Raw genomic sequence first — 25,731 nt, forward strand, 5'->3', positions numbered from 1 at the left:
TCTTTATATCCTTTCATTTTTTGTTTTCCTCTTACTAATGGTCAAAGCAGGAACAAGAACCTTTGGGTTCTGTCCCAGGATGTGGTGAATATTGGGATACAAAAGGCTTTATGAGAAATTACCATCAGCACTACAAACGTAGAACACACACCTCTCTCATCTGCTCTTGTGCGTGGAATAAAAGACAATGCTCCAGAAAGGTGGAAATCTGTCTAAACAAAACCACCCAGCCTGAGTGGTGAAACCTGTTGTGATAGCCAGGAGCTGTGTCTGTAGGAGAGATTCTGTCTGACAAACAGGGAGATGTGAACGAGCAAGGAACAGAGACACAAAGCGACGTGAAAGGTACAGGCAGCCATCAGACAGGACTTTTTTGTGGGGGCTTTTCTGCTACCCTTGAGGGGAGTGTGTGGCAATAGAGGAGCTATCCCAGAAAAGGGCTTTTACAGAGCACCTCTGGACTGCAGTTTGGCAGAACTCTGCCACCGGTGCATGGACACACCATTAAACTCCAGTCTAGCCTTAGGATCACGACTAAAGGATTATTTGCTGCAGGCCATGTGGGGTTTTATTTTTTTCTACAAAGACTGCACTGGACATGTAAGAAAAATAGTCATAAGCCATCAGCACAGCACATAAAAGAAAAGTGGCCATGGACATCAAAACTTCCCTGTGCCAGAGCCCAGTTCTGAGGTAAGGCTTGGTGGACCGAGGCCAGTCCTGAGGTAAGGCTTGGCAGTGGCTGGGCAGGTGACACGTGAATTCCACGTTTGCTTTAGCCTTGACTTGCCATGGACTGCAGAGGGCTGTGTTTGTGTTTGCAGTGAAATATCCTGGTTTTCCAAGCAGCAGGGCTGTGATTCCAGGGCAGGCATCCCTGGGGCGTGACATTGGCATCATGGTGTTCCAGCACCGAGCCCTTCTTATGCAAAGCCATCGTTGCCTCACCTGGGGCTGCACTGCAACACTGCCACACCATGAGGCAATGTCACCATGTGGGGACACTGCTCTGTGATGTGATTGCTCCGTGACAACCTGGAATTTAGGTCTGGATACAGGTCTTTAATCTCTCCCAGAGAAACGTTATCGCTCCAAACGCGCGTTGGGAGCAGGAATGATGAAATGTTAACATTTCCTTCTCTCTGATATCCACACTTCCCATGCTCCTTTCCTGCTGGATGGTCCTAACAATGATGACATGAAAGCTGTGGGGGACTTTGCACTCTGATGGACAAATAAAGAAGTTAGAGGAAGAATTATTGTGGAGTCATAGTTGGAATTAACCCAGTCCTCTCCTTATTCTGCGCAATAACTCTTTGAAAATAGCGTCAGATTGTGGCTTATGTTGTCTAAAAATGACAGGTTGGAAGGGAAGAATTGCAGAAATCATCAGTAGCTCATCAGAGCAAAAAAGAATTGAATTTGTGTAAAACCCTTCTATGGACAAATCTCAGCTGCAGTCAGGGAAGAGCAGTTTTTTATTCCAGAGTGGTCCAGGCCTGTGCAGTTGGCAGAGATTAATTACTCCAAAATACAGGGCATCTGATTACTTAAAAGTGTAAATGATTTAATGAGATGGGAAGAAAAAAGAAATTCCCACAAATAATGGGTTCTGTCTCCATAGGAAAAACACTGATAGGGAATCTCTGATCTTGCTGCCACCGAATTTCAGGTAGGTAATCAATTACTACCCTGTTATTTGCATGCTGGAAAAGCATCCAAGCAGCAAACATTTCAACAGGTCTGATAATAAAATATCATGGGGAAAAGCTGGAAAGAAGAATATGGGGAAGAGAAGAACAATGGGCAAGGAAGTGGCTGAAGAAGATAAAGAGTGACAGAGAGAGGTAGGGTGAAACTTGAGATAAAGATGGAGAAAAAAGGAAATCACAAGGGAAAAGTGGAATTCCCATGGGATCTCCTTGCCTCCAGACTATGAAGTATTTCATTAGGCTGTTCTGAAAAAAAAAAAATAAAGACGATATTTTCACAAGAAATAATTCTCTTTCATAATAGACAGGGTGGAGTCACAGCAGCAAACACGGGAATTATGTAAGAGCACATGGGAAAGGAAAACAACTGAAACCCTCTCTGCTGTCCCTTCAAAGAAGGGCACTTGCCTCACAGAAAAACTGAACCATCCTCTGTAGCCACATGTAATGCAAATGGAAGCAGTAAGTGGTGCTCAGAACTGCAGGTGTTCTGGGGCTGCAAGGTTTTGATGAGATCTCAAACCCCTCATTGTGACTAGACCTCCCTCGTTGTCATATTTCAGCTTTCAGAAGTGCTGCCACGCTGCTACTTTGCATGATGTTCACATTAATTGCTGTTAAAAATGAAGATTAAGTGCATCTTAATGAAGTATTACCCAGCACTCAGGAATACCCTTGTTTGCAAACAATTTCTGATTCACTTCCCCATTTAACATTGTATTGAACACTAACAGAAGTTCAACCACATTAAACTGTTTCTGTTGCCTTGAAGGGAAACTGCTGCTCAGAGCAAAGGATTTGGAGAAAATAGTTCTTGAAACTTTTTTCAGGACCTTTTCCTCCTACAGCTTCTAAGAACATTCCCAGGAGTGTTTCCATGGTATGAGTTTAAACAAACCACTTAATCCTCATTGTTTCTAGCCCTGTGTCTGTGAAATGGGAATAATACAGTGCCACAGCTTTTCTGTGCTGAGCTTTCATCCTCAGAATTAGCAATATTTTGAAAGCTTTAGAGGAAAGCTGATACATTTAAGCAGATTAGTTATATTTAAGCAAATTGTGTTTGTGTTTTATATAAGTTTTAGAAGTTCAACCCATCCACCCATAGCTTTTTGTGGTTTGCAGGGTGAGAATAGGAAGATTCAGTCCTTAATCTCCTGGCTTTTCTTCCTTTTTTTAGGTTTTTCGTCAACCTCCTGGGTTTTCTATTTCATTTCTGGTTTTTCTTTAGCCTTCTGTCCAGTTTGTAAAGGCAGAGGCACAAAGCTGTCTGCAAGTCAAGAGATGAACTGCTTGCAGCTCCACACGATTATCTGCACAGCAGTGCCTCACAGTGAACTCATTTAAGCACCTCGTGAAAAGCAGGTGAAAAGGAGCAGAAGGAACCTGTTGGATGTTGACATCCACCTCCCAACTCTCCAATCCCCTCTCGCCTGTCCTGCCAAAATGCTGCTGCTCCCCCCGTGCCCGATTGCATCATTCATTCACGTTGCTGTTATAAAACAGGTACCACACTGGTGCCGGGCAGCACAGGCACAAGTTCCTCCTTATTTTCTGTGCTGGAAAAAACCCACGGTGTTATGGATCTGCGAGCCGAACGCCAACCCCTTCCGACCTGCGAGAAAAGCACGATCCCGGTGACTTACAGAACTGAACTGGCCGTGGCTGCTACTGCCGCTGGGAACCTCTTGGCTGCGCCAGACAGGGAGGGATCAGCTGAGCCCTTCAGTCACACAAACCCCACACACGGGCTGCGCTGGACGAGAGCCGCATTTTGCCGCTCAGCCCCTGATAAAGCGCTGAGTAAGCCAGCCCGGGGGGTTTGTTTGAGGTGGTTGGACACATGGAGCAGAGCAGGGCAGCTGTTCGCTGCCAGGGAAGGCAGCAGAGGTGTGACCGCCCCACGTCAGGGGAGGAGCCGGCGGCCCGGCTCGGGGCGCTCCGGGCTGCGCGGGGAGCAGCGGGCGCGGGGAGCTCGCCCACCCCGCCGTGGGCACGGGGAACGCGGGGCCGAGCACGGGGATGAGCCCGGGGAAAGCTCCGGCAGGCAGCAGTCGGGAGTTTGTCCTCTCAGAAATCAGAGGCGAGGCAGGGACGCTGTTTTCGGGAGAGAAGGGAGGGTCTGTGAGTTGAGATTGCAATATCGCCTGTTGGCTCAAGCTGTTAATGCATCCCTGAGCAAAGTTACACAGGCAAATCACATCCAAAGCCGGCAAAAGCTCGGAAGCAAAGGGAAAACGGCGTGGGAAAAGGCTCTGTGTTGTTTCCCCAAAAGCAGTGTTGTCAAAAGCTATGGAAAAATTGCCAAACCTGCCCGTGCTTGTGTTTTGGCATCCCACGGAAGAGCTTCCCTCGCACACTGCTGTGGGTTAGAAAATGGAAGAGTGCCAGCCCAGAAGTTGTTTGGTTCAAGGTCAAGAAAACCTGATTTAGCTGATTTAGCTACTTCTGTTCACTTGTGCCAGGAGTCCTGTGACTGCTGCCCGTCTGTTCTGCATCGCTGGATGCTCCAGTCACATTCTGTGCATGACCTCTTTTGCCATCCTGGCAGTGTCACCCCTCAAAATTCCACTTATTAATTAAAACTGATCACCTTTTGTGCCCCTCCTCCCTTTATGTTTTTTCAGAATTTCTTAGTACACGACCAAATGTTCACAGGATCATCTCTCAGTAACTTCTTGAGTCAGGAAAAGATGGGACCAAGCCCCTCTGCTGCCAAACTGGTGCCAGGGATCAGCAGCCTGGTGCTGTTTGTCAGCTTTATCGTGGCAGGACAGGATGTTGGTTAAAGCAGATTTAGAAATCATTTCTGTGAATAAGGTTAAAGGAAAACCCATCTTGATAAAGATGAAAGAAAATGGCTTTTACTGAGAATCTCAGAGGGGTTTTTGCCAAGATAAGCAGTGCCTGGCTTGACTAAGAGAATTGCTGCTGAATATTTCATGAAGGATATTGCCTTTATTTGGCTTAGTTTAATGGACATGTTGGCTTTAATTTAGTTAAATATTTTGATTCTAACCTGGTGTAATCCATTGAATTCATAGGGCAATTTAAATCTGGTAAGGATTCGCCCTTTATTTTTATTACACATAAAAAACAAATACACAGAACAATTCAACAGCTAAGACTGAAAAAGGAAGAAAAGCTTGTCTTGATGGCTGAAAAATGCTGCAAAACGGGAATTTAATGGGAAGATGCTCGTGAGAAATGTTCCTACAGCACAAAATAACTATCCTGAGGAATGTGAGCCAGCAAAGAAACACAGAGAGCTCTGCCTGGGAGCTGTAGGAGGATGCTCAGCAGTGAAAATACAAACTTGTTGATGCAAACGCAGCGCCCAACTCTTGTACGTCACTACAGAACCTCTCCATTTGTACAAAAAAAAAAAAAAAAGCAGAGACCACCTGCATGGGGGATTAGGATGTCTTTGAAAACAGCTTTTCCCTTATTTTTTTGTTTCCCTCCTAAAAAAAAAAATCTAAAATTCAGACTAAATTTCCCCTGTATTTTCCTGCAGCAATAATTCCCCTCACAAACCCAAACCTGAACCACATCGCTGCCAGCCCCACACAACACAGGTGTTTGAGGATGGATAATTCCTGCCTTTCCATAGGCATCATCAAGGAAAACATAAAATATAACAAGCCTGCTGGTATGGGTTTGACAAGGCTGCCCTCTACTGAGAACAACCCTGAGAGGAACAGGCAAAAAAACAACAAATCAGAGAATCAAGAGTTTGTGTTTGTGAGCTGGGAGTTACAGAATCCAGGGCAGAGCTGGGGATCCAGATGTTTTAACTGGACATTGCCTCTCAGATATTTGCACTGCAACCTCTGGGCCCAGGTTGGGTGTTTTGTTTTGTTATGGTTTCAGCATCCCAACAAAGTGAAGACAACATTTTAACAGAGTTCCAGAGCCAATATTGAAAGGCCAAGTGTGATTCCCTGCATTTTGCAATGTTTAGTATTTATTCCTAATGACTGCAATAACAAAGGAGAAAGCCCAGCCACTCCACTGGAGTCAGCATCAAAATACTTCACAAGACACTGCTCAGCTAAACAAAAGGGCTCCAAACTTGGGTTGTTATGGCCAAACACCAACTCCATCTAAAAGTTTAAAAACCAGAATCCCAAGGATAGCAGCAGCTGTCCCTTCCAGGGACAGGGAGTCCTCTTCTCATGCGCAGCGTGGCATTTTGCCCAGGAACATGAGATCCTCACCCAAAGCAGGTGCCACAGCCTGCAGCCAAACCCAGCCAGGCTGCCCTGACACCTGACACTGACTTTTTCCAGCAAGCTCCCCCAAAACTCCTGTGCAGCAAAACTGGACCCAACAGCAGGCTCAGACTTTACTCCCGGAGGTGGTGTGGAAACATGTCCAGCTCATTGCATTGCTGAAGCAATCCAGGGCTGCATCCAGAGCTCCCTGCTACAAAAAGCGGGATGGACAGGGAGAGATTTCAAAAAATTCACAGGTTTGGGTTGGAAAGGAACTTAAAGATCATCTTGTTCCAGCCCCCTGCCATGGGGGGCACCTTCCACTATCCCAGGTTGCTCCAAGTCCCATCCAACCTGACCTTGGACACTTTCGGCGTCTCTGGGCATCCTCATGCCTGGCGAGCGAGTGCTGAAGTCTTTGTCTTCCCTGGAAGGGTCTCTGCCTTCCCTGTACCAAATACTGACAAAATCCTGGCCTCAGTGCCAGCTGTCCCTGTGGTCAGCACCCTCTGGAGCAGCTGGGCTGCAGAACCCTGGGAACTGCCTGGGGATTATTCTGGGGCTGGGCCCCTTCCTCATGCAATACTTGAAAGAAGAGGGTTGTGTCACACTGGGTGTTGCCATGTGCTCCAATGGGTGTTTGAGGGTACAAGCCCAGATGGAGCAATTTGGGATTCAAACCTGGTGCAATCAGTGCCCACAGGGATGTGAGGGACCATGGCAGGAGCTTCTTCTCAAGCTCCTCTCCAGGGAAACTCACTTGTCCTCTGTCTCAGAGTCCAAAGACACAAATATTCCAGTGTCTCCAGGAGTGAGCCCTGACAGGCCACACGTTTCAGCACCCATCAAGCTTGCCTTGACAATATTTCTGGTTTTATTCCACAGGGAAACCTCTGCGCAGCCTTGGGAAGGATCATCCCCATCCTTAGAACCCCTGGGAGGGATTTAGTCCAGGAAAGCCCCAGGCAGAGGGTGTGCACTGGGGGCTATGGAGGCCCCAGTGTCCACACATCAGCTTGTATGTTATAAGAAGACGAGTTTTGATTAACCTCAACCCCGAATTTAACCAAGAACCATTGATTATTAATCCAGTCCACTTAACTATTAATTCTATCGGTCTAATGTGAAATCACCGGGTTTAATTATTATTCTCGCGGTTCTGCGAAGCTGCTGGGGGTGTCCATGACACGAGAGAGCGGGTTAAGCACCCATCACCCCTGCCCGTTCAGGGACCTCCGCACCCGCGCCGCGCTCCCCTCACGGCCCGCTCTGGGAGGGGCGCCGCGCACACGCCTTAGCGGCGGGGCGGGGGCGGGACTAGGCGGAGGGACAGGCGCTGCAGCCAATGGGAACGCGGCTGCGCGCCGGTGAGCCAATGAGAAGACAAGGCGCCTCAGCGGCTGGGGCATCCCGGTGAGTGACAGACATAGTAACCAATAGAAATGAGGCACTGCGCCGGAGGGCCAATGGGCGGGCCCGGAGCGTTCTAGAAGGGGCGGGCGGGAGGCGGGGCCGCAGTGCCCCCGCTCGGCGCGGCCCAGAGCGGAGCGCAGTCATGGCGGTCAAGGCGCTCAACCCCAAGGCCGAGGTGGCCCGTGCCCAGGCCGCGCTGGCCGTCAACATCAGCGCGGCCCGCGGGCTGCAGGACGTGCTAAGGACCAACCTGGGGCCTAAAGGCACCATGAAGATGTGAGGGAGCCCCCGCGCCTCTCGCCGCGGGTGGGGTTGGGGCGGGAGCACGGCCTGAGGGGCGGCGGGGGGTGCCGGGACATGCGGAGGGAACAAAGGCGGAGGCGTGAGGGGTGAGTGGGTGAGGGATGGAGGGATGGGGAGGGAGGGGTCCGGGCCCGCGGCCGCGCACGTGTTTTGGGGCCGGGGATGGATGGGTGGATGGATGAATGGGGAAGGAGCGGGCCCCACACGTGTGTTGGGCCGGGGCGCTGCTCACCCGCCCGGTGCCGCCCGCAGGCTCGTGTCGGGGTCCGGAGACATCAAGCTGACCAAAGATGGCAACGTGCTGCTGCAGGAAATGGTGAGCTGGGGCTGATCCTCGCAGGGGGGATTTAGGGAGGGACGAGCGCCTTCGGGTGAGGGAGGATCGCGTCCCCCCACTGCGCCACCTTTATCCATTGAAAGCAAAATGTCTCTTGGGAGGAGGATAAAGAAGTAAGCGCAGCTTAAGGCAATACTGTAAAGAAAATAATGGTAAAAATATAAATGGCACCATAAAATGAGTAAAATAACCAGCCAGAGGAGTAGCAAACCAGCTAGGGTATGTACAGCACTGATCATGCAGAGATAAATAAATTCACTCCAGACACAATGGATTTAGTGCCAGCCTGGTTGTGATGGTGCATCCCTTCTCTGTCAAGCTCACAGTGAGCTGAAGACTGGTTTGGCTTTGAGCGCTCAATATTTTTGTGTATAGATGCATAATCTGGGGGGAAAACTGTTGTATGGATTAATTCAATCACTTTACTGTCAGAGTGATTGTTGGTTTTTGTTCAAACCTGTTGAATTGCCATAAACCATTAAAACATCACATCCAGTTTTTTCTTAGCTGATCTCGGATTTTTGTTTGCTGTACCACTGCAGTGAAACTTAACTGCTCAGCTTCTTATTTTTTGTCTAGCAAATCCAACACCCCACGGCCTCCTTGATAGCAAAAGTAGCAACAGCACAGGATGACATCACTGGAGATGGCACCACCTCAAATGTCCTCATCATTGGAGAGCTCCTAAAGCAGGCAGATCTTTATATTTCTGAGGTGTGTATGCAGTGTTCTTTTGTAGGTGTGCAAGTTAAAAGCTTCACTGAGACCCTTCAGCTTTTGTTTGTTTGTTTGTTTGTTTAATGTTTAATAGGAGTGAAACATACATATATTGTTCTGCTTAAAATGAGAAGATGTAAAAAGGGGGAAAAGCTGGAGGAGAGGACTTAAAACTTGTTCAAAATCAACCCCACTTATTGTGGCTACTGTAGCTTTCAAGGTTTTGTGTGATAGCTGCTCTTACTTTGTTTTGTGTGAGTCAAAACACTTCTTGTGTGTTAAAAAGGAGCTCCTCCCTGAGGGCAGGTGGACATTGATACTGCACAGCGAACACCCAAGTGTGCTTTGTAGTTCCCTTGGTTTCAGTTCTGTGCTAAATTAATCTGTACTTTTCCTCTGCATTGGAAGGATTTGCATTCCTTTTATATGTATTCAGAAGGACAGAACACCTTGCCTGTGTAGCACATTCCCTGTGCTTTGCCATTACGTGGAATCTTGCAACCATGGGTGTGGAAAAAGGACTATTTTGTCTCCCACTGTCCAATAATTTCTCTTTCCTTGCCTTAGGGTTTGCACCCTAGAATAGTTGCAGAAGGGTTTGAGATTGCCAAGGAAAAAGCACTTGAGGTTTTGGAGCAGGTCAAAGTGTCCAAGGAGATGGACAGGGAGACCCTCATAGATGTTGCCAGGACATCCCTCCGGACTAAAGTCCATGCTGAGCTTGCTGACATCCTGACAGAGGTGAGTGTCCCTGTCACCTCTGCCTCTTTGTGTGAAGAGATCCAGCTTTTAAAGTGCTGGGATGATGATTTGAAGCCTGAAAGATGTGAACTTGCACTAATGGTCATTTTGGGACATTGCCCCTCCCCTGTGTTGCAGGCTGTGGTAGATTCTGTTCTGACAGTCAGAAAACCAGGTGAGCCCATTGACCTGTACATGGTGGAAATCATGGAGATGAAGCACAAATCAGAAACAGACACAACGTAAGTCAGGAGGGTCCTTGAGCTGAGGTTTGAGCAGCCTGGGGAGTTCTGGTTTCTCTTTAGGGTATCCTAAAGCTGCCACTGGAGGAGTTGCTGAAAAGAAAGGCAGAAATACAGATTTCAGCCATAAATATCTTGGCAGAAGTTGCACAGTCACTGAACTTGATTCCTTGATGAAATTATTGAATAGCAAAAAGCAACACTGGCCTAACAATGTTGGAGAAATGCTCTTTTTTCTTAGTGTCTGGGGCTTGATGATGCTTTAGGTTAGCATCTGTTCAATACAAAGCAGCATTTACTAAATGGAAACTGAATTGTGGATTGGATATTCCGTAGGCTTTCCATTTCCCTCAGTGCATGGGTGAATTCTGCACTAGCTTTCCTCAGTAGCTGATGCAGTCAGACACCATGCCAGAGCAAATTCCTTTTTTTCCACTGTGCCTGGTGTGCTTTTTTTGTGGGAATGGGCATGCCCTTGGAAGGGGAATACATAATCCTTGTTCACTGCCAGCACAGGCAGTGCCCGGGCAGTTTGGGTTGGACCAGGTCCATTCTCTGACCAGCCTGCACTCCATGAAATTATATATTTACATACATTCATTGACACAAAAATGGTTTTAATCTCACAGGCTGATCAGAGGGCTGGTTCTGGATCATGGAGCTCGCCACCCTGACATGAAGAAAAGAGTGGAAGATGCTTTTGTTCTTACCTGCAATGTGTCTCTGGAGTATGAGAAAACGTGAGTACACAGCAAATGCTCATGTCCTAAGGATTTTTATTTGAGTTGTGCTTAAATACCAACCAAAAGGTCTGTGAAGGTGAAAGGTGAAGCTCCTTCTGCAGCCCTCTTGGGAAAGGCGATGGGTGAAAAAATGGCTCTGAGAGGCAGAGCTTCACAGTGGTTTTTATTTTGTTGTGTGATCACAGAAAGGCTGAAAATCCCTGTTTTCTTGGGCATAATTTTATATTCTACAACAAACACATAAATACACTTCAGAGTCCTCTCAGTTTCAAGTGTCTGCCTTATTTTTTGAAGTGGAAAAGCTCTGAACTAGAGAGCAGCAACAGCAGTGTGGGTTGGGGGGACTGGTTTGGTTTGGGTTGGTTTCTTTAGAATGTTGCTGAAAGGCTCATTCCTTAAGTTTATTTCTACAGCAGAGAGGAAGTTTTCTCACTGCTTTTTTGTGGGTTTTTTCCCCCTTCAGAGAGGTGAGCTCTGGATTCTTCTACAAAAGTGCTGAAGAGAGGGAGAAGTTGGTGAAAGCAGAAAGAAAGTTCATTGAAGACAGAGTCAACAAAATCATAGAGTTGAAAAGAAAAGTCTGTGGTGACTCAGACAAAGGATTTGTTGTGATCAACCAGAAGGTGAGATGAAGAGAATAACTAAAATTCAATTTGGAAACTAATTTCCTTGGCAAACCAAGTGCTGTGTGACTCACCTGGTACAGTTATCGAGACAGAATTAGCTAAATTTAGGCTGGTATTTCTGAATGTAATGTACAGTTCCTACTTGAGATCTTCTTTAAGCCTCGAGGAAGAACTTATTAGTGTCACACTGAGAGAAGGTGTTTTTAGCTTTGTCCTTATGCTGATGGTCACTTTCTTTGTTTCCAGGGAATTGACCCATTTTCCTTGGATGCACTTGCCAAAGAAGGAATTGTAGCTTTGAGGAGAGCTAAAAGGAGGAACATGGAAAGGTCAGTTTTGGGGAGAGGAGAGGGTACAATAACTGAGACAGTGAGTCAAGCCTGGCTTAAATCCACCTTTGAGGGCTTGGACTAAGAATTCCACTTCAGTCTGGGCAGCTCTTCCTGGTGTAACTCAGGGCATTTTGAGCTCTCAGGATGCTTTCAATGCAGACACCTACAGAGGAGACTTAATCCTACAAGCTTATTTTTTAAAGAGCTCTTCCATGAACAAAACCAAACTGTTCCAAGCCTGGGATCTGCATGCTGAAATACTGCACTTATTGTCAGTGACTTTGGGTTTTATTGAACATAAAACTGAGCTTGTACCTGTTCTCTGTCAGATTGACCCTGGCCTGTGGTGGCACTGCCATGAATTCTGTGGAGGATCTCACTCCTGACTGCCTGGGACACACAGGGCTTGTCTATGAGTACACCCTGGTGAGTGACCAAGTGTTTGGAGAGAGTGAATTTAAAAGAGTATTGAATTAAAACCTCATGGAAATAAAGTTCTGCTGCTTTTCCTAAGTGCTGTGAGTGCAAAACCGAGCCTGGAAGCATCCGGTTTATTGATTTGTGTCCGCATTGCTGAAGCAAGTGGCTGACAGGTGAACATAACCCTGTTTTCCACAGGGAGAGGAGAAATACACCTTCATTGAGAAGTGTGAGAACCCCCGCTCCGTGACCCTGCTCATCAGGGGCCCCAACAAGCACACGCTCACCCAGATCAAGGATGCAGTGAGGGATGGGCTGCGGGCTGTGAAAAATGCCATCGAGGATGGTGAGTCCCCTCCCTGTTAATCATATTAAGGACCTGTAGAAATCATCCCAAAATTAGGGAATTATCTATCAGCTTCCTTGGTTCCTGCTCCAATCCAAGCCCCAGCTGAATGTGAAGTGATTTTACAGTTCTGCAACCCTGTGTTTGCAAGTGGTTGATACCTGTGTAAGTACTCACCTGTTGAAGTGTAAGATGTGGAGGGAAGAGATCAAACTGCACTAAAAATGAGCTGTTTGAACTGAAATAGGTGCTTTTCCCTTGCAGGATGTGTGGTGCCAGGAGCAGGGGCACTGGAGGTGGCAGTAGCCAATGCTCTTGTGAAACACAAACCCAGCGTGAAAGGAAGAGCCCAGCTCGGAGTTCAGGCTTTTGCTGATGCTCTGCTCATCATTCCTAAGGTATAAGGAGTTCCTGGGTGATGAAGTGGCTTTAAAGCACACACAGACTCACTGCTTTTTCTGCTGGAGAGCTCTCTAATTAGCAAAATGAAGCCAATCTCTCTGTTCTGCGTCAGGTGCTTGCTCAGAACTCAGGATATGATCCCCAGGAGACGCTGGTGAAGGTCCAGGCTGAACACGTGGAGTCGGGGCAGCTCACTGGGGTTGATCTCAACACTGGTAAGGACTGCCTCAGCCACAGGGTGATGCTCCAGGTAGAACCTGGCTCAGCTCTGTGAAGAACAAAGTGTTCTGAATGCAGAAAGTTTGACCTTTATTTACAAAAAGCTGCCCAGAAGCCTTGGCAGTCAGGCTGTTGTAGTTCAGTGCATTGTGGTTTGGGGTTTTTAGAGGATAAAGCACATGGTAACACTGTTGGATACAGTGGCTGATGTCAGATGTCAGCCAGCAGAAAGTCTCTGTGTGAGCTGGTTATTTAAAGGCTAATTCACTTGTGTTGCAGGGGAGCCAATGGTGGCTGCAGCAGCTGGAATCTGGGATAATTACAATGTCAAAAAGCAGCTGCTTCATTCATGGTAAGGCTGAGAGTATTTCACTTCAAACATTACTCTGTGTGTATTTAAGTGATGTAAAACTGGGGATCCCATGTACAAGAAGATGTCTTGAAACACGAAAATGAAGCTGAGTTTGGCAATTGTAACAATATTTCTTTCCTGTTTCTAGCACGGTGATTGCCAGCAACATTCTCTTGGTGGATGAAATCATGCGAGCTGGGATGTCCTCTCTGAAAGGCTGAGCTGGAGCTGCTCTTGGGCCAGAGGCAGCTCCAGCAGTGCCCTGTGGAATTTCTCCAAGGAATCCACCCCAGGGCCCTGACCTTGGCTGTGGTGGATGTCCCAGCACCAGAAGTCGCCCTGCCATGAGGGGCAGCCCCTTTGGTAACACGGCCACTCAAAATCTTAGCAACTCAATCAAAGATTTGGCTCTAAAAAGGAGTTACTTATTTTTATTTCACTGAACTGTGTGGCTTTCCATTTTTACCCAATAAACTGTTCTGTTCTGTGCTTTGGGTGTCTGTTCTTTAACCTTCACCCCCTCTTGAACATTCTGCAGTGGGGGGCTGCATTCCTGCTCTTGGGCATTTTGTGAAACCACTGCTCACAAGTCTGCTGTGGGAACAGGGTGGCATCAGGCCTGGAATCTGTTCAGTAAATAAACTTTTAAAAGATGGATTAAGGCAGTAAATTAATAGTTTTGTTCTTGTGGATAAAACTGAGTTCACTGACTGCAGAATGGTTTGAAGTGGGTTGAAGGACCCGTTCAAGATTGTCACCCTTGTCTTGAGGACTTTTAAGATGGATTTTTAACACTGGTGTTTCTGCATTGAAGTATTTATGGACAACGAGTGCCAGAGCAGGTCTAGACCCAGCTTTCAGGGGGTTTGTGGGAGGGGAACAGGCACCTACCAGCTGGAATGATTTTCCTAATCCCAGCGGTGCTTTGTGTTAAAAGGAGTCTCCTTCCTCTGTCACACGCGACTGTGGAATGACCATAAACGAAACCTTAAAAACCCACAAGCACCGAAAAAAGCCCCCGTTGTGGGGAAGGGTTGGTGCCAGGCAGTTTTCACCCCCGTGTGCAGCCGGGGTGTGACAGAAATCCGCTTTCCCTGCAGCGCGGATGTCCCGGAAGCGCTTCCCGAGCCCGCAGCACCTCCGGGTCGGGCCCCGCGCTTCCTCCGCGGCTCCGGGATGGGGACGGCGGCGGGGCTGCTCCTGCTGTGCTGCGGGGTGCTGGGGGCTCAGCGCGGTGAGAGCCCCCAAAATCCCCGCGGTATCCCCCTGCACCGAGCATCCTGATCGTCCCTTCCCAGGGGACCCGCTCCCTTCCCGAAAATGGGACTTCAGATGCTTTGACCAGTCGCTGTCACCCCCTCCAGCACACGCAGGGACATCCCGGCAGTAGCTGCGCCTCACTCGTGTAAAAATGAAACTTGTACTGAATCTCTCCCTTTTTAGCGCTCGGAGAGGATGGGAGCATGGTGCAGCTGCCCGGAGGGACGTTCCAGATGGGATCCAGCTCCCTGGAGAGGAGGAGCGAGGAGAGGCCCGCCAGGGAGGTGACAGTGAAGCCGTTTGCTCTCGACAAACACCCGGTCACCAACAGGGATTTCAGGTGAGCCCGCGGTGCCTCGGGTGGCTGTGGGGAGGCGGCAGGGGTAGGTGTGGGTGCCAGGTGTTCCTGGGGTCTGAAAGCCAATGCTTGGGTGCTTATTAGAGAAAAAAACCGTGTCTGTCAATAGTAAATCATCCCTACAGGTGCAAGCTGAGCCATCTTAGCAGTGTAGCTTGCAAGTATCCTTCATTTTATTTCCTTTTTTCTTCTTCTCTTTTTCATCTCCTCCTCCTCCTTTTTCTTTTTCTCCTCCTCTTCCCCTCCTCCTCTCTTCTTCTTCTCTTTTTCTTCTCCTCCTCCTTTCCCTCTCCTCTCCCTATTTTTTGCCTCTCTTCTTCCACTTTTTTTCCTCTCTTCTTCCACTTTTCTTCCTCTCTTCTCCTCTTCCACTAGCAGCAGCCACAGGTTTTATTGACTTTTAAAGCGTTTTTTTAATCTCTGCAATTATGGAAGACCTGAGTGCAGGCTGAGTTTAGATGCACAGGTAACATAAAAATATCAAATCTTTGCAAAGATGCACACTGGACTGTTTTATCTGTTAAATCTAAATCAAACCATCTGGAGCTGGGGGGGGGTCTGTAAGTTTTGTGCCTTTTGCCTTGCTCTGAACTCGTTGCACGTGCAGATTTGTGGGGCAAAGAGTTGAAGAACTCTTACCCAGAGCATGTTGTATTTATACCAGGGAGTTTGTTAGAGAAAACAAATACAAAACAGAAGCAGAAGTATTTGGCTGGAGCTTTGTCTTTGAGGATTTCGTATCTGAAGAGCTGAAAAAAAAAGTCACCCAAAAACTGGAGGTAAATCAGAATCCTGTGATGAGTTTGGTATTGCTTTTCCACTGAGGAGCAGCTGCCTCTTTGCAGAGCCTGGCTGTTCTCAGAGGTTTTTCTCTAGTCTGGGGTTGTTTTGCTTTTGAACCTCAGCAGGATTGAGCTGGGGTTGATTCATGTGCTCCTCTGTGAGCACTGTCAGCCCCTGGTTTGTCAGTCTGGACTCCAAGGAGCTGGGAGGAAGTAAAATGTCTTTCAAAGTACTTCAGTAATCCAACTTTAAAATAGAAAAACTGAACAGCATGAGCCTCTTGATCTATTTTCACTTCTAAAAGCAGATGCCTCTGCTCTGTGGGAAAGCACCATCCAAATGTCTGTGATAACCCAGCTCAAGCTGCAGCATTTCCCAGACTAACACACCCTGCTGTGGGACGGTGTCACCAGGCCAGGTGTCACCAGCTCACCTTTAATCTGGTGTCATTTCTTTCCCCAGTCAGCCCCATGGTGGCTGCCCATCAAGAAGGCTTTTTGGAGACAGGTGAGTAAATCCTGATGTGGTAAAATCCTGGTGTGGTGACTCCTCCCCATGCTGGGAGCTTGTGTGTGTGGCTGAATCATAATGACCAGAAATGGGTGAAAAAACATCTTCCATCCCCTCATCTCTTTTACCCCTTATTCCCTTTGTAAGGAAAATTTTGTAAAATTAATTCAAATCTGCTTAAATCTCTCCCAGCCCTCAGGCCCTGGCTCCAGCATAAAGGACAGGCTGGATTACCCAGTGCTGCACGTGAGCTGGAACGATGCTCAGGCCTTCTGTGCCTGGAAAGGGAAGAGGCTCCCGTCGGAGGAGGAGTGGGAATTTGCTGCCAGGGGAGGACTGGAGCGTATGTACCACAAGCCCTGAGCTTTTCCCAAACCAGGCATGGAGTGGTGTTAGTTCCACCAGATCCAAACTTCCATCCAGGCTTTCAGGGGTTAATTTAGGGGGGTTTGAACCACCTGTTTTGGCCTGAGAGTGTAATAATATTAATAATTAATAAACCTAATTATAATAAAATAAATATGATAATAAAATATATAATTATAATAAAATAAATCTCAAGCTGAGCAGAAAAGGACAATCATAAAAGCCTGGTTACAGATTGGAGTGACCCAGAGCTGACAGGTGTCTTTTCCTCCCTGGCAGAAAGGATGTATCCTTGGGGAAACAAGTTCCAGCCAAACCGTACAAACCTGTGGCAGGTAAGATCCTAAAAATCATCCCATCCACACTGGGCTCTCCTCAGCGTGGGGTTTCACTCAGCCACTGAGTGAGGGTGCCCTGGGAAACGCTGTGGGTACTGAAACTGAGCTCCTGGTGGGTTGTAAAAATACCTTCAGAGGGAGCAGGCTCAGCCCATCTTCCCTGGGAAAGCAGGATTTTACTGCTTCTAAAAATTCATGCATAAATTTGTTTGAAAAGGGAACTTGGGACAACTTCAGGTAGTTGATCTCTCTTGACCAGCATCAATTTACACCAGAGAGTTATTTGCCTAATTTTAGTGCAGCACAGCCCTGTGAGGAGCAGGACTGGGTGTTGCTTGTGGGGTGGTTCTTTGCTGTGAGTGATCTCTGTTCCCCCAGGGTGACTTCCCTCGGGGCGACACGGCTGAGGACGGCTACCACGGCGTCTCCCCGGTGACAGCCTTCCCTGCCCAGAACAGCTACGGTACAGCAGCACCCTCCTCCTGCCTTGGGGATGGCATCTGCTTCCTAAATTAACGTTAATTATCAAATCCTGGAGCTGGGGCAGAGTTTCAGATGTGTGGGATTGTGTCAGCATTCGGGTAGAGTGAGCCCATTGATGGTTGGTGCTGGAGTTGGCTGAGGTGCAGCTGCTGCACTTCAGGGACCAAAACACCTCCTTTTAATTACAACTCAGCTGTTTTGCAACTCAGTGGGATGTAACAAAAATCCCAGGGACTTTGTTTGGCTGCTATGCCCTCATGCACATGCAAAATGATGAGACACACTGAAGTTTGAAACACAGTGAGGAATTTCCTCAGCCTCACCATTAAACCACGCTCTTGAACAATGCTTTGAATGCTGTGGCCCCTCCCATGCACCAAATCGGCAGCCTTTGCAAACCTGCTCTCCTAATTCTGACACAAAACCATCTCAGGGCTCTATGACCTGCTGGGAAACACCTGGGAATGGACGGCGTCGGAATTCCCAGCTCCGGGACGGGCATCCAGGGCTCAGAACATGCAGGTGCTGAGAGGGGCCTCGTGGATTGACACTGCAGATGGCTCTGCAAACCACAGAGCTCGTGTCACCACCAGGTAGGTCTGGCCAAAGCCCAGATGTCGCTGCACAAGGATTTTCTCTGGGTTGGTTTTATTTTAAAAGATATTTGTTTGTTCCTACACAACTTTTTTGAGAAGCAGTTGGCAGAGCACACTACAAATATGGCTAAAAACTCCTCTGCTGTAAATCCATTCCTAATTGCTTCTCAAATCATGTGTGTTTTACAGCAGATATTTATAATTAAATGCTTTTCTCTAAGTTATTCAGGGGAAGTGGAAGATGTTTCTAGGCTGTTCTACCAGGTCACATTAGGGTTGTAAGCAACACATTAGGGTTGCGAGGGTTGTAATGTATTGGGGATATGTGTTAACTAGGAAAGATCCCTAATTTTGGGTCTCTTTTTCCCTGTGAGGATGGGGAACACACCAGACTCAGCCTCTGACAACCTCAGCTTCCGCTGCGCTGCCGACGTCCCGCCCATCACAGCCTGGAAAAGCCACACCAAACCCGAGCTCTGAGGGCTCACTGTGAACACCTGAGGCATTTTCTCCTGTGGAGATGAACAGTAACCCCCAGCTGTCACTTCCATTAAACCCTGATTGTTTTTAAAATTCACAATAACTTTGAACCTTTTCAGTGCTGGGGTGTCTGGGTGGGACCAGCGACTGGGATGGCAGGAAGTGAGGTTTGTCTCCTTTTGGTGTGGGAGATATTCCAGCTCTCCTTTTGTTGTCCATGTAAAGTAAGCAGAGGTGTGCATGTGTGGGACTGGGCCAGAGCTGCTCTGATCTCCAGCCCCAGTGAAGGGACACCCACAGGCCCCCATGACCACCAGTGCAGGGCTGCTAGGGGGGAGATTATGAGGGCACATCCCTGGAAGGGGGATTCATAATCAATCCCCATTCCCTCCGGAAGTTCCAGCTTCGTAGCACCTGCTGAGCCTTCCCAGAAGTAAAACAAAGCACCTTCACTGGCCTTTGAGCAGTGACAAAATGATGTGTGTGACAGATGACACAAACCAGTACCCCACCTCTCCCAGGACTTAAAACCAGCACAAACTCTCTGTGCACGAGCTCTGCACCAAACCTGATGGGATCAGGAGCCCTGAGGACAAGGGTGGGCAAGGACACTGCTCAGGGCACTCATGTCCACCTCTGACTGTCCCAAAACAGGCACTGGAGGTGCCTGAGGGCTGAGCCTTCCCCGTCGGGAGCTGCAGCTGGTTATGGCTCTGTTAAAAGGTGGCTTCTCCAAACCCATTCTTCCAGTGGGACATACCCCAGGAGCAAATTATTTGCTGGGTTTGCATTTGCACCAGTCCTGAGCCCGGTGAAAGAAAATTTAAAAACCCCAGAAATCACCAGTTTGTTTTCAAAGATTTTACTCGCCTACTGTGAGCCAGGGGCTGGGGTAGTGGTGATCAGAACAGCCCCTCATCGGCTGCCAGGGTGAGCAGGATGGCCTTGCAGGTGTTCTCAAAGAGGGCAGCTCTGTTCTGGGCCTCCCCCTTCTTCACCCAGTGGCGGTAGGTGCGGAAGGCACAGGCATCAATGAGCTTGCGGACGGGCTTGAGGGCGTAGGGGTCCCTGACCACCAGCTCTCTGGTCACTGACTTCACCAGCCGGTACTGGTAGTAGATCCTCACCGAGGCCAGGACTGTCAGGCAGATCACCTGTGGCACAGGGAACAGCCTGGCATTCAGGGGGATTCCCACAACGGGGCCGGAGCACCCCCAGCACATCCCCACTGCCCCACTCCCATGTGGGGGAGTCAGGCAGGAGCTCAGTGCCTGGCACAGTTTAGTTCCTGTGGGGCTGGCAAAGGGCAGGGGTTCATGCCAGGGAATCACAGAATCAAAGCATGGTTTGGGTTAGAAGGGAACTTAAAGCCCATTTTACTCCACCCCCTGCCATGGGCAGGGACGCCTTCCCCTATCCCAGGTTGCTCCAAGCCTCATCCAACCTGGCCTTGAATACTTCCAGGAATGGGGCAGCCACAACTTCTCTGGGCACCCTGTGCCAGGGCCTCACCACCCTCACAGCCAAGAATTTCTTCCCAATATCCCATCTAACCCTGCCCTCTGGCACTGTGAAGCTGTTCCCCCTTGCCCTGTCACTCCATCCCTTGTCCAAAGTCCCTCTCCAGCTGTCTTGGAGCCTCTTTAGGCACTGGAAGGGGCTCTGAGGTCTCCCTGGAGCCTTCTCTTCTCCAGGCTAAACACTCCAGCTCTTTGAATGTTTTTTTTGGAGGTGAGAGGCAGTTTCTCCCTTCTCCCTTAAATCCTTCCTGTGAGCCTGCACCCAGGCTGCCGCACCCTCCCAAACCCCAGCCCCATCAGCCTTGCCCAACTCCCAGTTTCTCCCAGCTCAGCTGGAAAACCCATCCCACTGCTGGTTCCTGCAGCTCCCAGCCTCATCCCCACCTTGAATTTCCGGAAGGGGCTGAAGTGCCGGACCTCCTCCACGTCGTACTGCTGGAAGAAGGGGTGTGCCAGCGCCTGGCCCGCCGTGTACCGCTGCCGCGGGTCCACCACCAGGAACCGCGAGATCTGCACAGGCCACCGGCTCAATTTGGGGTATCCCAGGGATCTGCAACACCCCCTCCACTCCCAAGTTTTCCCAACCCAAGCACCTACCAGGTCCTTGACCGTGTCAGAGCGGTCATCCCACTCCGGAGAGCCGAACTGGTAATCGCCGTTCATGATCATGCGCAGCATCAGCATCTGCTTGCGGTGCCAGAAGGGCGGCGAGCCGGCCAGCAGGGTGTACATGATCACCCCGGTGCTCCACCTGTGGGCAGCCCACACAGACCCTCCAGCACCCCTGTGCCAGCCCAGGGGCACCCAGCTGCATCTGCACCCCAGGGGTGGCCACACCTGCCTTTGCACCCCTGGAAAACCAGCAGAGAACTGCCCTGCATGTGCCTGGGGACAGGGGCTGAGCTCGCTGCTGGAGGGGGGGATTGAGCTGAGCTGATGGGGAGTTGCTCCCTGGATGCTGTAGGAGGATGCCTTGAGATGGAGTATTTGACCCTTGCAGAGTTTTTTTAGGGAAGGGAGTGGGGCTTGGTGATGGCAGCCAGGCTGGATGCCCTAGGGCATAACTCGGGCCATGCAGGTGCCAGGTGTCCTGGCTCAAACTGAAAAGGGGATGTAATGCCCCAGTGTGTTTTGAGTGGTCGGTCACAGCTCTGACCACTGCAGACCCCTGAGCCTGAAGCCACCAGAGGTGGTGGCAAAAGCCCTGCAGAGCTCTGGTGGGCTGCCCTGAGCTGGCTGCTCTCTCAGGGGCTGCACAAGGTGTGTTTAAAAGCCCCATGTCTCGGAGCTCAGCCCAAGCTGACTTCTATGAACAGAAAGTGTTGCCTTCCCTCCCACAATGGGGCAAAGTGGGGAGATGGGCTTGTCCCCAGGCTGCTTCTCCCCCTGCTCTGTGCCAGAGCCCCCTGGTGACCCTGACAGCCCCTCACAGCCACCAGTGAGGGGTATCCACCAAGCTTTTGGTGCATCATTTCATTCTTTCCAAACACTCAGCTTCTCACTCACATATCGACCTCCTTCCCGTAGCCTTGGTGCTCATCATCCATGGAGCACTGCAGGATCTCGGGGGCCAGGTAGCCAGGAGTGCCACAGATCTCTGTGGGGACAGGGACACAGGGCAGAGCATCCCCTGAGCCATGCAGGTGCCATCCCTACCCGCCCCCAGGTGGATCTTTGCAGGGATGGTGTCACAGGGAGGAATTGCAACTTGTGTGCATCTCAGTGGTGACTTTGGTGAATTATAGTGGCTAAAAAGTGAGTAAAGAAAATTATATGGATGCTTGTGGGAGGGGATATCTGTCGTTGGATGTGTGGCTCTTTGCATGTAGGAGTTGGGGGAAATAATGCTGGGCTGTAAGTGGATGGGGTAATGGGGATCAACTGGAGGAAAAAAGAAGTGGAATGACTAGGATGGTTTTCCTAAAGAGCAGCAGCTTTTCCATGGCAAGGAGAGAGGAGGCTGTGTGCAGGCAGAACTTGTGTGAGGACAGCAAAATCAGCCAAACAGCACCGATTTGTACTCACAGGTAAGACAAGGAGAGAGTGGGGCTGGAAGAACTCACCAGGGGCACTGCAACAGTGGGGTGACCAGGAGCCAGCCCAGCATCTCCCCACCTCGCCAGCCCCCTACCTTTGAGCTTCTCATTCTCGTGCAGCTGGCAGGAGAAGCCAAAATCTGTCAGCTTGATGTTCATGTCATCATCCAGCAGGATGTTCTCTGGCTTCAGGTCCCGATGGACAATGTTGATGGAGTGCAGGTACTGGATCACTTCCAGCAGCGCTCGCATGATCTTCCTGAGGATGGGGGACAGCTCATTCCCTCTCCCAAATATCCACTGGCACCACAGTCCCAGGGATGGGGACAGGGACAGTGCTCTCAGCCCTGAGCATAGGGACACAGCCCAGGGTGTCTCAAACACACGCTCTGCTCTTGCAAGGTGATCTTCACCCCTCTGCATCCGGCCTTACCTGGTTTCTTTCTCGCTCAAGGTGACTTTCTCAGTGAGGTAGTCAAAGAGCTCCCCTCTCTTCATCCTGCACGAGGGAGGGGAAACAGTGAGGCAGAGGCTGAGCTGAAACAGCAAACCAGCTCTGAGTCCCTGGGGAGGATCACCCAGGGGTCTGTGCCCCTTAAAGGCCCAAAATAACTTTCAGAAAAAGGGGTAAAAATGCCTTTGTATATTTCAGTAAAGTATCAGGCAGGAGGAGAAAAGGCTGTGCCTGGAGAGGGCAAGTTTTGGATAGAAACACAGAATTGTTAAGGTTGGAAAAGATCTTTAAGATCAGCAAGTCCAACCATCAAAGATTGGGCAGGGATGGGGGTCTGCCAGTGCCATCCCACTGCTCTGACATCCATTGCACTGCCCTGGCATTAGGAATTGTGGCTTTGCAGACAGCCTGGTCCCACTGAGCATATAAATAACCCTCAGGGATGCATGACAGCTCCCACCAAAGGTTATAGGGAAACCCGAGCAGCACTGAGCCGCTGACAGAGGGGAAACAGTGCTGGCAGCAGGACTGCAATGAGCTTGCAGTAGTTGAGGCTTGATTCTACCTTAAGAGCTGGTTGTCCCCCCACTTTGCCATTTTTGGGCCATAAAAAGCTGGGACCAATCTGCAGAGAGGGAGTGGGCCCGGAGTGCTGAGCCAGCTGGTACTTACAGGTCAAACACCAAGAAGAAGAAGGTGCTGGATTCATAGCTGTCCTTCAGCTGGACTGGAATAAAGCACAGGGGCTGTGAGCACAGCAATGGACCAAAAACCACTGATTAAACTGCTAATTGAGTTAATGAGGAGTTGATCTTCACTAGTGTTGTGGTTGGGAGACAACATGGGGGGCACTGCCGGGGTGCGTGTGGAGGGAGAGCAAACAACGCTCTGAACAGGTGCCCTACATCACCCAGGGATTTCACCCCAAAAACCCTTCCTGGGGACACCCTGAGGAACAAACTGGGCAGAAACTCCCCTTGACTGGATGCTCAGGGCCTGACTTACTGACGTTGGGGTGGCCCGAGACCTTGCGGAGGATGTCAATCTCCTTGGTGGTGGCTTCCCGCAGCTCCTGCACCTCCTTGGGGGAGATGTTCCCTGCCGTGATGTCGATGATCTTCACGGCGTATTCCTGCCTCGTGGTTTTGTGGATGCACCGCCGAACCACGCTGCTCACCCCCCTGCCAGGGACAACAGGGAGAAAAGGGGGGTTCCATCCCTGCCTGCCCAGCCACCGGCACCTGGGCAGCCTGGGATTTTCATGCACGAGCGGGTCTCGCTCTGTCACCCTGTCTCGGTGGGACAGAAGGTTTTGAGCTGATGGAAAGTGCTGTTCCATGCTATTTTTAGCCCCATGCTGCTGTGGGCCCTGTTTGTATCAGATTCCCAGGGAACACTGTTCCTATCTGGCACTGGAGGACGTGGAACCAAAACAAGCTGCTTGCCAAAAATAAAAGCTTTACCTGCCCAAAATCTCCTTCGGCTCATATTTTTCATAAAACTCCTTGGATGAGTTCCAGTCTGGTAGATCTTCTTCCTTGGTCATCTCTGGCTCCTGTCAGGCAGCACCCTGGGCTTGTCTGAAGGCAGAAAGGAGCTGCAAGGAAAAAAGAGTGAGGATGAGCTCTCACTGCTCCCAGGGCTGGGATCCTTGATCCCTTACAGAAGAAAGAACATTGAGGAGGAAGGAGGAGGATGATCCTGGACCAAAAACCAAAGTGGGTATTTTGCTGCTTGGAAAAGCCATGCTCTGTCCTTGGCACGCTGTGGAGATCCCACTGGGAACAGGAGAAATCCCACTGGATTTCCCCATAGCCTCACTGTCCCCAGGGGCAGAACCAGCCTGGCTGGGGCCAAGGCTTTGGGGAAAAAATGCTGCAGCACCTGAAAACCTCATCCCTTCCCTGCACCCAGCTCACAGCAGCAGCCTCCAGAAACACCACCCCACACCAACACCACCTCAAGGGCTAGAACCTGCCTTTTTTTTTTCTTTTTTTTTTCCTTGTTATTTTTAACATGACAAAGTTGTCTTTGGCTGAGAATAAGGAGGGGAAAATCGTGTTTCAAGGGAATGGAAAGGGACTGAAGAGGAAAAAGAGGTGGTGAGGGTCAGTGAAGCAGCAAGAGGGGCTGGGTGGGTCAGGGTGCAGGTGGGGACAGAGGGACTGGGAACAGTGAGAGCTGAGCCAGCATGAGGACAGCAGCTGAAAGAGCTCCCTCAGCCACTCCTGTGCAGCTGCCAGCAGCCTCCACAACTCCTGAAAGGCTCTCATCCCATTTCTTTATCCTATTTCAGGCTTGGGGGGGGGGGGTTTTCTACACAGCTTGGTTTGTGCCCATACACAGAGTCCAAGCACTTAGGGTGGAAAGCAGCTCCTACAAGCCCACGCAGCAAAATTGTCCCTTTGGAGTGACAGTTTGTTGCTGAAGGAAGGGACAGAGGTGGGCAGGAGATCCCCGGTTCTGTGGGCTTTCCTTTGCCCTCCTCTCAGTAACTCTGCCAGGGCACTGGCAGCTCTAAGTACACTTAAATCTCATTAGCAATGTGTATCTGTCCTGACCTGGTTTTAAGGACCAATGCGGTGTTTTGGCTGCTGCTGCCAGGGATGTTTAACACGGGCTGGAGCGTTTCTAAACAGCCATGAGTTTGCTTTAATTTACAAAATTTTAGCTGCTGGAAATACTGTGATTAATGCCAAACCAAGCCGAAATAAACGAGAGGCAGGATCAGGAAGTGGGGAAAATAAAGTATCTTTGAGATGGGGGGGTAACGAAAACCTTTGATTATTTTTGAAGCTGAAAATCCAGGTCCTGGGGGTTGGTGTTGTGGGGAAGGGCTGGAGACTGGGGAGCATCCACGGAGCACTGCCGGGAGAAGCCTGGAATCTGCGTGCTGCCTTCTCCCGGCAGGGAAGAGCCCGGGAGTTTGTTTAAAACACCCTGAATTATATAAGCAGCCGGTGCAGGGCTCTAAGGGGATACCCTGGGTTTATTATCAGTGTGCAAGGGGGGCACAGAGCGTCGTGAGGGGATTTTCTGCCTTGAGGAACACTGAGGGAGAGGCGCTGGGCATCGCCCCCCGCCCGCAGCTGCCAAGCGGGGGGGTCTTTGAGGAGGACGAAGGGTATTCCAATATCCATTGGGATAAACCCACAAAGCTCAAGCAAAAGCCAGCTTTTAGGCCGCCAGAGGAATGCGGCCCCTCTCCCTCTGCCCCGGGGTGCTCCTGCCCCGACCCTCCCGCCGCTGACCCGGAGACAAAGAACGCTGAGCACGGGAGTTTTCCGGGGCAGGACCCCCCCCCTCACACACCCTCCCCTCACCGCCGCCGGCTCCTCACCTCGCTGAGGGCAGCGCCGGGCTGGGCCCAGACCTGGTGCCGGGAGCCGCCGGGAGCCGCCGGGAGCCGCCGGGAGCCGCCGGGA

General features: G+C 50.0%; 3 protein-coding genes and 2 non-coding genes across 7 annotated transcripts in view; 4 read left to right on the plus strand and 1 right to left on the minus strand.

Annotated features, from left to right (window-relative positions):
* The first annotated feature begins 7,417 nt into the window (after positions 1-7,417).
* Positions 7,418-13,611, plus strand: CCT6A (chaperonin containing TCP1 subunit 6A). The gene is made up of 14 exons (XM_042026075.1): positions 7,418-7,618; positions 7,898-7,961; positions 8,562-8,696; positions 9,267-9,440; positions 9,579-9,682; positions 10,312-10,422; positions 10,889-11,048; positions 11,298-11,380; positions 11,713-11,809; positions 12,002-12,149; positions 12,414-12,547; positions 12,664-12,766; positions 13,050-13,122; positions 13,271-13,611. Exons 1-14 carry the CDS (start codon positions 7,485-7,487, stop codon positions 13,341-13,343), a joined length of 1,593 nt encoding a protein of 530 aa, XP_041882009.1. The 5' UTR covers positions 7,418-7,484; the 3' UTR covers positions 13,344-13,611.
* Positions 9,019-9,150, plus strand: LOC121663873. Its single transcript, XR_006015787.1, has one exon. It is a non-coding gene; the product is annotated as a small nucleolar RNA SNORA22 (small nucleolar RNA).
* On the plus strand, positions 10,038-10,176 carry LOC121663872. The gene has a single exon (XR_006015786.1). It is a non-coding gene; the product is annotated as a small nucleolar RNA SNORA15 (small nucleolar RNA).
* A 640-nt stretch (positions 13,612-14,251) lies between the features above and the next one.
* SUMF2 (sulfatase modifying factor 2) lies at positions 14,252-18,393 on the plus strand. 2 transcript variants are annotated; one of them, XM_042026078.1, is made up of 9 exons: positions 14,252-14,356; positions 14,566-14,722; positions 15,405-15,519; positions 15,986-16,030; positions 16,226-16,376; positions 16,679-16,734; positions 17,116-17,200; positions 17,654-17,813; positions 18,191-18,393. In XM_042026078.1, exons 1-9 carry the CDS (start codon positions 14,299-14,301, stop codon positions 18,294-18,296), a joined length of 933 nt encoding a protein of 310 aa, XP_041882012.1. In that variant the 5' UTR covers positions 14,252-14,298; the 3' UTR covers positions 18,297-18,393. The 2 variants fall into 2 exon arrangements, with proteins under 2 accessions (XP_041882012.1, XP_041882013.1); XM_042026079.1 differs by lacking the exon at positions 15,405-15,519 and having other exon boundaries at positions 14,282-14,722.
* A 749-nt stretch (positions 18,394-19,142) lies between these two features.
* PHKG1 (phosphorylase kinase catalytic subunit gamma 1) overlaps positions 19,143-25,731 on the minus strand; it is a 6,607-nt gene continuing 18 nt past the window's right edge. The window contains exons 1-10 of one of the 2 annotated variants that reach the window (XM_042026076.1): positions 25,647-25,731; positions 23,770-23,903; positions 23,312-23,487; positions 22,979-23,033; positions 22,286-22,351; positions 21,948-22,111; positions 21,323-21,413; positions 20,414-20,567; positions 20,201-20,326; positions 19,143-19,450 (exon numbers count right to left, since the gene is read on the minus strand). The exon at positions 25,647-25,731 is cut by the window's right edge and continues 18 nt beyond it. In XM_042026076.1, the coding sequence (XP_041882010.1) occupies positions 19,199-19,450; positions 20,201-20,326; positions 20,414-20,567; positions 21,323-21,413; positions 21,948-22,111; positions 22,286-22,351; positions 22,979-23,033; positions 23,312-23,487; positions 23,770-23,852 (1,167 nt within the window). In that variant the 5' untranslated portion in view covers positions 23,853-23,903; positions 25,647-25,731 and the 3' untranslated portion in view covers positions 19,143-19,198. Of the gene's footprint in view, positions 19,451-20,200; positions 20,343-20,413; positions 20,568-21,322; positions 21,414-21,947; positions 22,112-22,285; positions 22,352-22,978; positions 23,034-23,311; positions 23,488-23,769; positions 23,904-25,646 lie in introns of both variants that reach the window. The other variant, XM_042026077.1, reaches the window with a different exon arrangement.

This window comes from Corvus kubaryi, unplaced genomic scaffold, assembly GCF_017639235.1.
Source record: "Corvus kubaryi isolate FWS band 111438036 unplaced genomic scaffold, C.kubaryi_AGA036_p1.0 37284, whole genome shotgun sequence".
Taxonomy (NCBI): Eukaryota; Metazoa; Chordata; class Aves; order Passeriformes; family Corvidae; genus Corvus; species Corvus kubaryi.